Source organism: Ceratotherium simum, chromosome 5 (genome assembly GCF_057802395.1).
Source record: "Ceratotherium simum simum isolate JZ-2026a chromosome 5, ASM5780239v1, whole genome shotgun sequence".
Classification (NCBI taxonomy): Eukaryota; Metazoa; Chordata; class Mammalia; order Perissodactyla; family Rhinocerotidae; genus Ceratotherium; species Ceratotherium simum.
Genome location: NC_141904.1, coordinates 41,807,401 through 41,823,592, shown reverse-complemented (window position 1 = coordinate 41,823,592; position 16,192 = coordinate 41,807,401). Strand labels below are relative to the sequence as shown.

Sequence of the window (16,192 nt, the reverse complement as noted above, 5' to 3'; positions counted from 1 at the left end):
TTCTCCAAGAAGTCAGCATAGACTACAGAGGGCCTATGGAAGAGACCTCTGAGCTCACACCCTCATTTTACATTGGAGAAGTTGAGGCAAGAAAGAGAAAAGGCTTTACCCCTGTGACAGAGCACAGCGCCATTTTTTAGAAAGAAAGGCAGGCATTGTTTGGTGCTTACGATGAGTCCGAGACTTGATAAGTCTTATCTCCATGTCACTCAATGCTATGAGTTTATCAGCCACCCTCACAGCCCAAAAGAAGGCACTAAGACTCACAGAGGTTGAATATCCTGCCCAAGGTGGCATAGCTGGTGAAGGTAGAGCCAGAGTTGACTTGAGTCTCTCTAGGGCACAGGACCTCAACCCCACCCCCTGCCACACCACACTGCTTCTCTACAACAGGCACTCAGTAGATGCTCTTTGAATTACACAGTTGTAGTCTTGTGGCATCAGGCAAGTCACCTAAACTTTCAGCCAGTCCCTTCTCTGTAAAAGGGATGCAGTCACCTCTGTTTCCCAGGCCGGCCGGAGGCTTTGATGAGAGCAAATGAGAGAAAAGCGCCTGACCCTGATCTTTGCTTTCTTCCTTATCTGTCTCCCTCTCCTGCTGGTTATTGCGTGGCCTGAGCCTGGTCCTGACCTCTCTCATTGTCAGACTTCCATCCTGTTTAAGACAATTAAAGACACTAGAGCTGAAAGAATATTAGAGACAATGTATTATTATTGTTCTTGCTAATAGCTATTATTTATCAATGAATTACTATCTGCCAGGACCTTTGCTAAGAACTGCATATGCACTATCTCATTTTATGCACATTGTACAGATGAGGAAATTGAGGTGCCTAGAGGATGCATTCCTTGTCCAAGCTTGCACAAGCTAGGAAATGGCGGAGCTGCAATTTTTTTCTGGGTCTGTGCTTCTGGGTCTGTCCACAATCCATGCTTTTAAACTACTGAACCAGAATGATGCCTCATTTACATAATTATATAATAATTATTATCGTGATGATTATCCACTTACTCCACGTCTACCACCATTCTTAGGGAAACACAGAAGCAGGGGTTCTAATGCATATTCCCTGAGCACGGGTCCAGAGATTTCTCTATGGGCCACATTGAGTGTTCCCATCTCCAATCTTTCGGGAGCCTGCACATAATATAGAAACTGAATAAAGACAAGATAAAAGGATTTGCTATTTTATAAACAAGACACTTTCCTGCTGCCCTATTTGATATTGCGTCCTGACCCCATAGATCCTGCTGAGATGGATCCTTGTTTCCATCTGCAGGTCTTCACTGTGTTTTTTACTGCTGAAATGGTCTTCAAAATCATTGCCTTCGACCCCTACTATTACTTCCAGAAGAGGTGGAACATCTTTGACTGCATCATCGTCACTGTGAGCCTGATGGAGCTGGGCGCCGCCAAGAAGGGAAGCATGTCGGTGCTGCGCACCTTCCGTCTGGTAATGTTCTCTCTGGGCGACTTGGGGAAACTCCCCCCACATCCAGGGAGACTCACCCCTGGGAACAGACACGGTCCTTTGGGAACACCACCAGCCAGCTCCCTCTTCCTCTCCTATCCCTGGGGGAGGGAGGCAGGGCATGGCTCCTGGGAGCTGGAGACTTGTTGCTCCACTTACTCAAAGTGGGGGCATGCCTTCTCCTCTCTGGGCCTGGGTCCCCTCACCTGCACAAGAGAGGACTTCCCAGCACCCTCCTCTTCTCTTTCAAATAACAATAAGAACAATAATCATAGCAGCTACTGTTTCTTGAACACTGACATTGTGTCGGGCACAGTGGTAAACCTCTGACATAACATGCCTCGTTTTATGCTCACAGTGACCCTGAGAGAGAGTTGCTTTTAATATCCCCAGGAATAGAGGAGGAAAACTGAGACACAGAGTGGTTAAATGATGACCCACAGCCTCCCAGCTGCCAAGCGACCTGCATCTCAAAGCCAGGTTGCCTGACTCCGGAGTTCCACTTCCTCCCGCCTCAAGGACGTCGTCCTGATCCCCTGGTGCCCAAATCACAGCCCCAATGTCTCACGTACCTCGAAAACTGCCTCCAACTAGCCTCATGTCCCGGCTCTTCTCCAAACTCAGCTCTGGGATGCCCTCTACAGGAGGAGCTCCCTATTCAAGTCACTGGTGCCCCACTGCCCACTGGCTGGTCACTCCCTCTTATGAGAGCCACAGCTGTTGGATTTGTCAGATTTCCAGGAGGAGAGTCTGGGGTCACTGGGGTCTTCCAGTTCCCCAGGCCATCTGGAGGAAGCGTGGCGCCTTGCTCACACTTGGGAGTGGGCAAGAGGCCTGAAGAAATGGTGTGGCTTGTTAGCACTGGACCCTTGTTCTCAGTATTCTCTCAGTGCCAACCAGGGGCCCTGTGTCTAGCTTTGGAGAGACATGAAGGAGAGAGTGCCCAGCAATCTCACTAAGTCCACTTCTAGGCCAGAAAGTCTGCTGGTCCCCTTACAGGGGAGCCAGCAAAATAACACTGAGTTCCTGGAGTTGGTTTACCTGCACCAGGGTGGCAAACTCAAATCCTATAGGAACCAGGCAGGCGATGAAATAAAACTAGCAAGGAAGAGATATTGGCACTGAATATTTGTTCCATGTAAACAGGCAGGGACGACTCAGTCCTGCCTCGGCAGAGCCAGCACAACTCCAGGGAGGGACATAGACACAGAAATCAGTGTGACTTAGGCCAAAGAGGTGGCCCTGTCCATTACTGTCATAGTTTCCAATTTTTCATGAGAAACAAGAAATCTAGATTTTTATGTGAATATTTTTAACATTGGCTACTAATCCAATTTTTTTAAAAAACACTCTAAAGGCCAAACAAAGCCTGTCCTGGATGCATTTGTGCCATGCACCATTGGTTGACGACTCTGCCTGAGATGATGGTGCCCTCCTCCCCCTGTGGAGGAGAAGGGCACAGTGAGCCTGCAGAGCTCTTTATCCTTAACCTGAAAACTTGAGAAGATCAGAATTAAATCACATTTTCAGAAGGACAGATTTCTCTAAGTATCTGGAAAATGAGGACAAAAGGCAGGCACCTAAGCCAATGGTCAACAGAAGACCTCCATGCACAAACATTGAGGGAGCAAGATTCCATCCTCACCATGCCCCAGGAGGGCCTGAAGTTAGTTTCCTAATAAAATATAAACATTTTTGGTACACTTGAGGAAACACAAGCTTGGTGTTTTAAAGTCTACATGCTGCTTTTGCTGTGATTCCGTGAAGTCTGTAGTCTCAAACAACCAAAAATAGGCAGGTGTACTCCACAGCCTGAACCTACAGAATTCCCCAGGTCCCTCCCTCCTGCCGCCTCCTGATCTTAACATGCGGATCAACTCACAGTTCCCCAACTACGGCCACCAACCCAACACTTTCTTGGGGTCTTTTAGTCCTCCGCCCCTACCATCTCCACTTCCCTCATTACCTGGCTTAGATTTCATGGTCCATCAATATTATTATGCCCTTGAAAACAAACTCAGCCACCTTCCCCTCCGCCCCTTCACAATTTTGTGTTTGGCAAAACCCTACCCGGGCGTTGAAGCCAAATATTTCCCTCTGCCATGCCTGCATCTGAGCTGTGGACATGACAGCAGAAAATTCACATGGCCCAGATCGTCAGCTTCATATTTTTTATTAGGAGGATTTGTTTTTTAGAACAGTTTTAGGTTTTTTTAGAAAAACTGAGCAGATAGTACAGAGAGTTCTCATATACCCACCCACCCACCCCCCACACACACACACATACACACAGTTTTTCCTCTTATCATTGTCTTGTGTCAGTATGGTACCTTTCTCACAAGTAACCCTTCAGTGGTTTCCCATTGCTCTGAGAATAAAATCCAGAGTCCTTGTGATGGTCTACAAAGTTCTGCATAATCAGGGCCTACCTGCCTCTCCAAACGTCTCCTCTTGCCCACTTTGCTCCTGCAAGGGAAGCCTCCTTTCTCATCCTCACACATAACAGAGCTGTTTCTGCCTCCGGGCCTTTGCACGTTTATTCCCTCTGCCTGGAATGCTCTTCCCCCATTCTTTACTTAGCTCATTCATTCTCATCTTTCTTGGCTCAACTCACATGTCACCTCCTCAGAAAGGTCCTCCCCAACCACATTATCTAAAGTTAGATTCTTTCATCAAACTAACCTTTTTTTCACAGTTTACAATTATCCTGATAGTCTATGAGACAAAAAACAGAGTTTTCTTGTTTACCATTCTATCCCAAGGGCCTAGCACAAGGCCCAGCACATAAATAGGAACTCAATAAACATTTGTTGATTGAAGGAAGGAAGGAAAGAAAGAAGAGGAAAAAAAAGGAAAAAAAGGAAGAAATGAAAATTCTGTATCTTCATTCTTGCTTATTCCTCCCTTTCAATGAAGCATTGCTTATCTTCTCATCATTTACACCCTTGCTCCGTTAATTCGTTGGTCTGTCCTTGTACCAATACCACGCTGTCTTAATTACTGCACTTGCCTTGAATATGTCTGTGTCTGTAAGGCAAGTCACCCACCTTTGTTTTATTTCTTCAAAAATATCTTGGCCCTTGCACTTCCATATTTATTTTAGAATCAACCTGCCAAGTTCCATATCCACATACACACAAAACTTGATTTTTTTCTACTGGGACTGCAATCATCTATAGAACAATTTGGGAATAAAAGTAATCTTGACATTATATAGTTTTTAATGTATGGAAATAGCATATTCTCCATTTATTTCAATCTTTTAATACTTTTATAATTTCTCCATAAAGTTTTATAATTTTCTCCACAAAGGATTTTCTCCATATCTTTTGTTAGATTTATTCCTAGATATTCCTTAGTTCATTATGCTATTCTAAGTGAAATCTCTTTTTGATGTTCTTTTCTGGTTTTGTTTTGTTTTGTTTGGCTAGCATTTGCTATTTAATATTTTTGTATCCAGAAATCTTTCTTATTAATTCTAATGATTTATCTATATAATATTTTAAATTTTTTATACAATCATGTTATATGCAAACAATGAGTTTTATTTCTTCTTTTCTAATCCTTATATCATTTGGTTTTTTTTAAATTACATTATTGTGCTGATTAGGACATCCAGCACACTGTTGAAAAGAAGTGGTAATAGCAGACATCCATGCTGTTTTCCTGATCTCAAAGAGAATACTTTCAATATTTCACCAGGTTTGATATTAGTGGCAGGTTTTTTTAGAGATTGAAAAAAAACCTTTATCAGTTTAGGAAGTTCTCTTTTGTTAAAAATATTTATCACGAATAAATGTTTAATTTTATTAGACAATTGTTCTGCATGTATTAAGATAATTTCTCCTTTAATCTGTTAAAGTGGTGAATTTTATTAATTGATTTTTTAATGTTAAATCAACTTTGCATTCAATAAACCCAACTTGATCATGATACATTTTTATACATTGGAAGATTCACTTTGCTAATAATTTGCTTAAAACTTTGGCATCCATATTGATGAGTAATACTTGGCCTGTGATTTTTCCTTACTTGCATTGTCCTTGCTGGGTTTTAGTATCTAGGTATCAAGGTTATGCTAATCTCCATAAAAAGAGGTGAGGAATAGTTCTCTCTTCTACACCCAATCTTTGGGTAAGATTGGAATTATTTGTTCCTTATAGGTTTGGTAGAATTCACCAATAAAGCCATCTGGAGGTCAAGATTTTTCATTACTGATTAAATTTTCTTAGTGGCTATGGAACTAGTCAGGTTTTCTATTTCTCAATTTGGTTTTAAGTTATATTTTTCTAAAAATTTTCTTATCTAAATTTTCAAGTTTCTTGGCATAAAGTTGTATATGCTATGCTTTTATCTTTTAAGGGTCTATATCACCTGTACTTATATTACCTTTTTCATTCTTTAAAAATAGTGATTTGTGCTTTCTGTCATCTTTTTTTATTAGTCTTGCCAAAGATTGTCAATTTAATTAGTCTTTTCAAAGAACCAACTTTTAGCTTGTTGATCCTCTCTACTTCATTGATGTTTTCTGTTTCAATTAGTCTTGCATCTTATCTTAATTACATCCTCCATTCTACATACTTTATTCTTTTCTAACTTCTTAAGATGGAATTTTCAACCTATTTTCTTTTCCAATATGTTCATTTAAGACCTCAATTTCCTTCTAAGAACTGCTTTAATATGCAGAATTTTCCTTATTGTTTTGTTCTAAATATTTCCTAATTTCAAATTTGATTTATTCTTTGACTCAAAGGTTAATTAGAAGCATAGTTCTTAATTTTGAAACATATGTGGTATTTCTAGTTATCTTTATGCTACTGAGTTCTAGCTTAATTGTATTATAGTCAGAGAACATACACTATGATTTTAATGCTTTGAAGTTTATTGATAATTTCCTTTTGGCTCAGTATATTGAAAATGTTTCTTATGAATTTGAAAAGAATGTGTCTTCTGCAGTTGTAGGATGCAATACTCTGCATATATCCATTGGGTAGAGAAAGTTCATTGGTGGTCCAAATATTCTATATCTCTGCTTATTTTTGTCTGCTTGTTCTAGCAATTACCGAGAGGGTAGTGTATAAAAATATCTCCCACTATGATTATGGCATGATCTGTTTCTCCTTATGGTTCTATCTTGAGGCTGTGTTATTAAATGCATACATATATTAAGTTTTATATCTTCCCAGTAAAGTGAAACCTTTATCAATAAGAATTGACCTTCTATACCACTAGAAATGCTTTTTGCCTTAAAAATCTCTTTTGCCTCATATTAATTAAATAACCATGTTTTCTTTTGTTTTAGAATTTGCCTGACATATCTTTATCCATCCTTTTACTTCCAGCCTTTGTATATCTTTATGGTTTTTATATATCTCTTGTAAAAAGCATACAGATTTTGTATTCTTGTTCAGTTCTGACAATCCAAATCTTTGTCTTTTAACCAAAGCATTTAGTCCACTTATTTTATTTTGAATATTGATATATTTGGGTATGTGGCTATCATTATATTTTGGGTTTTCTATTTGCTTCATCTCCTCTAGTATTTTTGTTCTCGCTCTCTTTCTCTTCTTAATTTATTTTGGACTGTTTTTTTCCTTGTTCCATTTCCCTCCTTTATTGCTTTGGAAACTAAATACTCTGTTTTTATTCTTTGAGTAGTTACCTTAGAAATTACAGCATGAGTAGTTAACTTAATCAAAGCCAAAAGTTAGCTAAAATCTTTATTTTTCATTCCAGTTACCCCTTCCCAACTTACTACTGTATTCAGCATTTTAATTTCATCTTGTTTTTAAAAAGGTATTTGACTTAATCAATGATAAATAATTCTAGCTGTTGTACAAACAATCCCCCAAACTCAGTAGCTTAACCCAATTAAGGTTTATTTCTAGCTCTAGGTGGGACTCCGAGGAGTGACTTTGCCGCATCCGAAACCCATACAACCTTCAAAGCTTGCCTCCTGTCTGTGGAAAGATGGCCAAGGCTTGTTTTACATTTTATCTTTTTTTTTTTTTTTTTTTTTTTTTTTTTTTTAATTTTTTGTTTATTGCAGTAACATTGGTTTATAACATTGTAAAAATTTCAGGTGTACATCATTGTACTTCTATTTCTGCATAGATTACATCATGTTCACCACCAAAATACTAATTACAACCCATCACCACACACATGTACCCAATTATCCCTTTCACCCTCCTCCCTCCCCCCTTCCCCTCTGGTAACCACCAATCCAATCTCTGTCCCTATGTGTTTGTTTATTGTTGTTATTATCTACTACTTAATGAAGGAAATCATACGGTATTTGACCTTCTCCCTCTGACTGATTTCACTTTGCATCATGCCCTCAATGTCCATCCATGTTGTCACAAATGGCTGGATTTCATCGTTTCTTATGGCTGAGTAGTATTCCATTGTGTATATATACCACAGCTTTTTTATCCATTCGTCCCTTGATGGGCACTTAGGTTGCTTCCAAGTCTTGGCTATTGTGAATAAGGCTGCAATGAACACAGGGGTGCATGTACCTTTGCAAATTGGTGTTTTCAAGTTCTTTAGATAAATACCCAACAGTGGAATAGCTGGATCATATGGTAATTCTATCGTTGATTTTTTGAGGAATCTCCATACTGCTTTCCATAGTGGCTGCACCAGTTTGCACTCCCACCAGCAGTGTATGAGAGTTCCCTTCTCTCCACAACCTCTCCAACACATGTTGTTTCCTGTCTTGTTAATTATAGCCATTCTGACGGGCGGGAGGTGATATCTCATTGTAGTTTTGATTTGCATTTCCCTGATAGTTAGTGATTTTGAACATCTTTTCATGTGTCTGTTGGCCATCTGTATATCTTCTTTGGAGACAGTCAAAAACTTTTTCAGTCAGGGCTAATGGTTTCTTTTGTAATACAATTCCTTCAAAACTTAGATGGCTTCAGACCCCTCTGTGTCCCACACACCGATAGTGCTTTCTTTGATAAAGTTCTCAATTCTACTTTCTTTTTTTGCTTTCTTATCCCCATGCCTTTCTCTCTCAACTGGTGGCTCTCAAATGGTGGCTACCCCGTTAATATAATCTTTGCTAAGACTTGCTTCATTTCATTGAAAAACTTAACTGGTCTTCAACCCTTAAAGACTTAACCCCATTGCTTACTGTTTGGAGTCAAAAGCACTGTATTTGCCTAAACTTTCAAGGCTCTAAACTTCTGGATTCTATTTCCTTTTATTTCTTATTAATTAGGCAAATATTCCCTGAGCTCATCTCCTTCTTGTGACATCTTGACAAACGTAACCAATTACAACTGACACACAATGATAAGGTTCTGTTTTATAAACCCTTCCCCTAGCGCTGCTGGCTCACGAGGCTCATGATCTGCCCCAGAATTATTGCAGGCAGTAGTTTTGCCACTGCAACACAGATCAACACTTTCCAAGCCTTCTTATGTCGGTTTCCTTGTTGCCACCGCAAGATCACTAAGCCAGTGCCACACGTTTGATGTTTTTGAAATAGCAACAGCTCTTTTCAATATACCAATTTCTACACTACTCAAGAGAAGTGCAACTAGTTGCAGTGACAATCTCTAAATCTGGGAGTTAACATAATAGAGGTTTACGTTTCACAGCATATTCAACACTGGTTGGGAAGCTTTCCCGGAGTGTCTGCTCCAAGTAGTGACTCAGGGATCCAGGACAGTGTGATGACACCATCTACAATGGGTGGGCTCTCCGATGGCCACTGGAGGGGAAGAGAAAGTGTGCAGCTATGCCTGAAAGTAGCATACATTACTTCTGTCTCCATCTCTGTTCCATTAGCCAGAACCCAATAACATGACCTCAACTATTTGCAAGGAAAGCTGGAAAGCAGTCTCCCTTTGTATCTGAGAGGAGCAAAAGTGAATGGTGACCATATAGCCAGCCTCTGCCCTACCCCAGGAGACATTATCGTTGTATCCATTCAATGTTGTCTAGATTCATTCTCATACTTAGCACTTTCTTGCTCTTTATACATTCTTGCATGTAATACCTTCCTTCTCGGATCACTTTCCTTCTGCCTGAAGCACATCCTTTAGAATTTCTTCTAGTGAGTGCTTTCTGGCAGTCACCTTTCAATCTTGTTTACTGGAAATTTGTCATTCAGTGTGCCCTTGTCTTTGAGAGATATTTCTTACGATTGTAAAATTCTAGTTGACAGTTATTTTATCTCAATTCATTGAAGATATTATTCCACAGTGTTCTGGCCTCTGTTGTTGCTGATGAGCAGTCAGCTTTCAATTTAACCATTGTTCCTTTCTCTCCAGATGCTTTTTAAAACTTCTCTCTGTCTTTGGTGTTCTGTAATTTCATTATCATGTGTCTAGATATGGGTTCCTTTTTATTAATGATGCTTAAGATTCATTGACTTCTTGAATCTGTAGATTTGTGATTTTCTTCAGTTCTGGAAAGTTCCAAGATATTATCTGGACAAATATAGCCTCCACTCTATTCTATTTCTTCTCTTTCTGGATTTTGATTAGATGTATGTTAAACTCTCTGGCTCTATCCTCCATGTCTCCTACACAATTTTGATATTTTCCATCTTATATCTCTCTGGGCTGCATTCTGGACACTTTCTTCAGATATGTCTTCAATTCACTAATTCTCTCCTAAACTGTACCAAATCTGATGTGAAACTCCTCCATAGAGTTTTTGATGTTAAAGTGTTATATTTTTTATTTCTAGAAGTTCCATTTAGTTATGTTCAAAACTTCTTGATTATTGTTTATAGTTTCTTGTTCTCCACACATACCTTCAAGTTTGTATTTTATTTCTTTAAGCATATTATATCTAATTATACTGTCATCCGCGGCTAATAATTTTATTACCTGAGGAAATTGAATAGCTGTTTCCACATCTATGGTTTCTCCAGGATCTTACTCACTCATAGAGTGTCATTATTTGTGTATTTGTTGGTTTTTTACTGCAACTCTTAGACACTTTGGGGCAGGGAATGCTTTGAGACCTGAGATACAGGCTGGTTCCTTCAGAGAGTATTTACATTTACTTCTGCAGGGCACCTTCTAGGATTGCTCTAAATTGAAGTCTCAGCTTGAAATACCTAGATAGTGTGAATTCCAGCTAAAATCCTATGTGAGCACCACTTTGGGGTTCCAAACTCTCAGTGTCAACTTTCCCCCCTCTACCTGGTATCTGGCAGTAGATATTTAATTTTTCTTGTATTCTCCTGGGTTTATTTCTGGTTTGTCCTTACATGGAGGGTTTAGCTCTTTGGGATCTAGTCTTAATGGGGGGAGAAATTCCTGTTAGACTCTCTACCTTAGCCAGGCCCTGGGCTGTGTTTCCTGCTCCTCATGCCTCATGAGACCATTAAAACCTATGCTCAGATTCACTCAGTTTTGCAAATGTCCTCAGAGAAAAAGCTGGCTTCAGCAATCTGTTTATATCTCTGAATTCCCATGTTTATTTAATTTTTGAGTGCTGAAGAATTACTTACTTTATTGACAGATCATCAATACACTTAAGATTTTATTATTTAGCATTTTTAGTAAATTTTTGATGGAAGGAGGAAGCTAAGGAGGGCCCAGTGTAGTCTACCATATTGTCCTGTCTTCTGATATTTTTCACAAGTGCAAGGCCCTTTCATCACCAAGTGGTGACTTCCCCAGCAGAGGAAGGATATTAGACTTACCTTTCATTCTATTCTAAAAGTAAAGCAACCTCATTAAAGTAAGTTGAAAAAGAAAAGTTTGACTTGATGATTAGAAATATTTGGACATATTTCTATACAAATATATCCATGTTACCAACTAGGTTTATTTCCTGCCAGTCTTTTTTCCCCTTAATAGAAATTTTTATATTAATTATGAGATTAACTAGAGAAATGGTTAAAATGTGAAGGAATATTCAGCAGACATTAAAAGCAATAGTTTTTAAATATTATGTGATAATATGAAGAAATTCTTTTAATGTAATGCTAAGCTGGGCAAAGACCACAGGGAGCAACTGGATGGGGGACCACTCATTCTAGGCATCAGCAAGAGCCAGCCAGGTCTTTTGGGGTGCTACAGCCCAGCAGCAGGCACTCTGTAAGTGTGTGTTGACTGACTGATTAATAGTAGGGGCCTCCAAGCCCAGATATCTCTGGAACAGCAAGTGGAGGGACCCTGTTTTCTTGCCCTTATAAAGACAACAAAAGAGTTAATAGAGGACAACTCTATTCATGCCCTATAATGAGAATTATACAAAATTTGCTTACAGTTTAACATAAGCTTGATTATGGACAACAAACTGCTATCTAAGAGGATTCTGATATTCATTTCTAATCTCTCCCCCTCCCACCCCAACTAAGGAACCAGTGGAAACCATTAGCCAAGTGCAGTTAAGGCGAGAGGCAGCCCCAAGTCTTTTTGCCCAAGTGCCCCTCAAGTGTCCCTCGCTGTCCCCAGTCATGCCCCACAAGGCTCTGTGGTGTGGTGGGTGGCTGTTATCCTGTGTCAGGACCCTACTCCAGCCTCTGCTTTTGCGCTTGTCCAGAGTTTACTGTAAGAACAGAAACTTCTATCAATCATATTGCTAAGGAAATTGCACACTCCCAGTGCCCTCCACAAAAGGGCTCTGTCCAGTTACTAACACTTGGTTTTTATTTGTGTTTGTCAGCTGCTTCTATGTCCAGTCCCACAGAATTGGTGTTTTAAGCTCTGCTTCCAGTATGAGGAGAATGAGTTCTGGATCAGGGCTAAGGTGAACATGGACCCCCCATCACATGGAAAAGTGGATGTGGAACATCCCGTATAAGAGCATTAAACATCCTCCCTCAGGACTTCCTCACTGCTGTGTGGGTGACAGAACTGTCGCTGCACTATTCTGTTCAGCACAGCATCCTGGCACCTAGGCCCGAGCCTGGTTCCTAGCAGGTGCTCCATAAATAGGCCATGACAGCTAAAAAATTGGAGAACTACACAAATGTATTTTTCAAATGTTTGTACATCTTTGTGCATGGTGCTTTTGCTCTCTTGTAGGACTTAACACATTTGAGTTTACAATGAAGACTTTTTGGGTCTTTGCCTTCTCTCTGTAGCTAAACCATTAGTTCTCTGAGGGCAGGAGTCCACACACCTCTCTCCACACACCTCACAGGCTGGGATAGTGCCATGCACATGCATGGCTGGTGCTCAATAAGGTGGGTAGTTTGGTTGGTCAATTAAATAAACATATGAATCCTGAGCCCGTGAAATCATAGATACTTGCCATTTCAGAGCTGGTGGGGGCAACAGATGTTGTCCACAGCCCCAAGATGAGAAATGCTCTAAGAGGTGGTTAGCCAATAAGTCTCAAATGCAGGGGTTCACGCCCTCCATGCAGGAGACTAGCCTCTCTTCAGGTCAAAGTGGACTGTTCTCGCTTATTTGTGAGCTCCATCCCCCATAGACTAGGCCCACATTCAGGAGGCCTGTGACTACAGAATAAGGTACATGTGGCAAGACCACCAGCCTAGTGTAAGACCCCTGACTTTGAACAGTCAGTGAAGCACATTGATACATAGGGACCCTAGAGGGCTAGTCATATTTTTGAGTAACTGGTGACACTGGAAGGAAGGGCTCTGTAAGCAGCTTCCAGGGAGCACCCCATAATAGTGGAATGAGCTGCTTGTGCTTTTCCCAGACCTTTGGTTTCTGGCCAAGACTTGAGATGAAAGGTGATAGAACAGCCACCAGGACCTGATACGGTCTCTGTTTCTCCCCAGCTGCGGGTCTTCAAGTTGGCCAAGTCCTGGCCAACTTTAAACACGCTCATCAAGATCATCGGAAACTCAGTGGGGGCTCTGGGGAACCTCACCATTATCCTGGCCATTATTGTCTTTGTCTTCGCTCTGGTTGGCAAGCAGCTCCTCGGGAACAACTACCAGAAGAAGCGGAAGATTATCTCCGTGCCCAATGAGGAATGGCCGCGCTGGCACATGTATGACTTCTTCCATTCCTTCCTCATCGTCTTCCGGATCCTCTGTGGAGAGTGGATTGAGAACATGTGGGCCTGCATGCAAGTAGGCCAGAAATCCATATGCCTCATCCTTTTCTTGACGGTGATGGTACTGGGGAACCTGGTGGTGAGTGCTAACCCTCAATGGGGGCCCTGTCTTAGGGGGCAATGGAGGAGACTCCTGGGTTATCCTAAACAACTTTGTCACGGCACATTTTTATGCCCACATTGTACCTCCCTGACTGAAACATTTTCAAACTTTTCAAAGTCATGTGGGCCACATTATAAGAACTGTCCCTTGGGTGGCACCCTGACTTGCTGGAATGAGCACATATGACAGAGAAGGAAAGACCTGGTTTAGAATCCCAGCTCCACCACTAGTAAAGCTGGGTGACCCAGTCCAAGAGACAATTTACCCAAGCTTTAATTTCCTTAAAATCAAGAAAATAGTGCTTACTCATGGGCTTACTGAGAGAATTAAATTACAGGAGATGACATATGCAAATTGCCTAGTGCAGTGTCCGGGCTATGACAGGAACTCAATAAATGGTAGCTGTTAGTTGTTAAAGGAAAAATTTCCTTTCCCACTCCAGGGGATCTCAGAAGACATTTTTCTTCAATGGAGTAAGAGCTGACTGATTTCCCCAAGCTACACAAGTCCTAGATAGGAACAGGAGGACCCGCACAATGGGACAAGATGCAAGAGAGAAGCTGGGTGGTCACAGACGACATCCAGCGTCACAATGACAATAACAAAATCCACTCCCAGTTTTGGGGGGAGCCCCTCTGCAGACCCTCCTGCCAGTTGGCCCAGCACACTTCTGTCCCAGCCAGGCTCTATGCCAGTAGCTTGTCTCCACCACTGCAGTTCTGGGTGCCCTTGCCCTCCCGGCACTGGCTGCCTGTGGGGGACGTGGACTTCCAGGAGCCCCTTTCTCATTGTCCTGGAAGTCAACCAACTTAGATTCTTTTCCAGTAAGGGTCTTACAGACAAGAGAAAGCTAACCCAAAAAACGGAATGAAACAATAAATCCAGACTCTTCAAAGTCTTTCCCACCAGAGTCCCTGAGCCAGAAATGCCTTCTGTCCGCATTCCCAAGTGGGGGGCTGGCCAAAGCTCCTCTCTTCCAGTCTGAGCTCACCGTGCCTGCAGAGCCACAGGGGGCCCTAACCTTCAGGCAGGAAGTCTGCCTGTCTGAGCGCTTTTACGTCCCTCATGTCATTTCCTCTTCACAACCACTCTGAAAGGTCGGGCATCCCCATTTCCTGCTTACAGGTGGAGAACATGAAGTTGGAAGCAGTGAAGAGATGTGCCTGGGATTCCAGAGTGAGGAATAGAACCCGGGGCTTTGGCAGATGAGGGTGGCCCCAGGGCAGGTCCATGCCTGCTCCTCTCTTTTGTCCCTGAATGTCCCTTTGCTTGGTGGGGGTGATCCTCCTCTATGATGGAGAATGTACTTCCAAGCCTTGTCCACATGAGATGGGTCACTTGGAACATCCTCAAGGCTCCTCTCAGTTGCTCTCAGAATGCCCATTCCCCCAAGAGGGAAAGCATCCTGGGTGGGCAGGGAGAAGCCCAGGTGTGGCTGTCCTGCCATCCGGCTGCTGACCTCATGGGCCATGGAGGGGCTCAGCTCATTGATTGAGAGATCTTCCCTTCCATTTCTTCTCTCCAGGTGCTCAACCTGTTCATCGCCCTGCTGCTGAACTCTTTCAGCGCTGACAACCTCACAGCCCCAGAGGACGATGGGGAGGTGAACAAGCTGCAGATGGCCCTGGCACGGATCCAGGTGTTTGGCCGTCGCACCAGGAAGGCCCTTGGCAGCTTCTTCAGCAGGCCCTGCCTGCTCCCCTGGCCCAAGGCAGAGCACCAGCTGGTAGTGAAACTCCCACACTCAAGCTCCAAAGCCGAGAACCACATTGCTGCCAGCGTGGCCATGGGGAGCCCTGAAGGGTTCCCGGCTCCCAGAGGCCCCAGGGATGACCACAGTGACTTCATCACCAATCCTAACATATGGGTCTCGGTGCCCATTGCCGAGGGTGAATCCGACCTGGAGGATTTGGAGGAGGATGGCGAGGAGGATGCTCAGAGCTCCAGGCAGGAAGTGATCCCCCAAGGACAGGTGAGAGTTGTCCCATGGGACAGCCACAGGAAGCAGGGAGGGGCCTCAGGGCTGTAGTGACCCGAGGCAGAAGGGAAATTGTGATACGACGTTTTCCAACATCAGAGCTGGCACAGCCTTGAAGAGTCCTGGGCATAGGAGCCCTTGACTTAAGGAAGCATAAGCCATGCCAGGCTTTCCAGAGGAGGCGGCATTTGGGCAGAGCCTGGAAGGGTCAGAATTCCCCAGGCAAGCAGGGAGCAGGGCAGCACTGGAGCCTCAGGCCACTTTGAGGTGCTGGGAACTGTCTTTCACACAGCTGCCCTTCGCTCGACCCAACTCAGGCTCTGTGTGTGAGATGCTAATGAGATTCCTCTAAGAACAGGATGTTATCCAAGAGCAAGGCTCATCTAATCTTCACCAGAAGCCTAAGGAGCCCTGATCATTATGTGATTCATTTATCCTGCTTTTCCCAGCAAGGGATGTCACAGGGAAATGACACCTGTTCCTTTTGACACAAAAGAATTGAAAGCACATTTAAGCCTTTTGGTAATATATATTTTTGAATACTTTGCACAGTTCCCTACTACCTTAAGCTGGTGTATCAACTCTTGTTAACCTCTTCTCAACGACTCGGGGCCCACATTTCTGCAC

General features: G+C 42.5%; 1 protein-coding gene across 2 annotated transcripts in view; it reads left to right on the top strand.

The window, feature by feature from the left end:
- The window catches only part of SCN10A (sodium voltage-gated channel alpha subunit 10), an 89,484-nt gene that overhangs the window by 46,469 nt on the left and 26,823 nt on the right, over nucleotides 1-16,192 (top strand). For both annotated transcript variants that reach the window (XM_087431719.1, XM_087431720.1), the window contains 3 exons: nucleotides 1,281-1,454; nucleotides 13,204-13,563; nucleotides 15,113-15,559. In XM_087431719.1, the coding sequence (XP_087287845.1) occupies nucleotides 1,281-1,454; nucleotides 13,204-13,563; nucleotides 15,113-15,559 (981 nt within the window). The remainder of the gene's footprint in view (nucleotides 1-1,280; nucleotides 1,455-13,203; nucleotides 13,564-15,112; nucleotides 15,560-16,192) is intronic.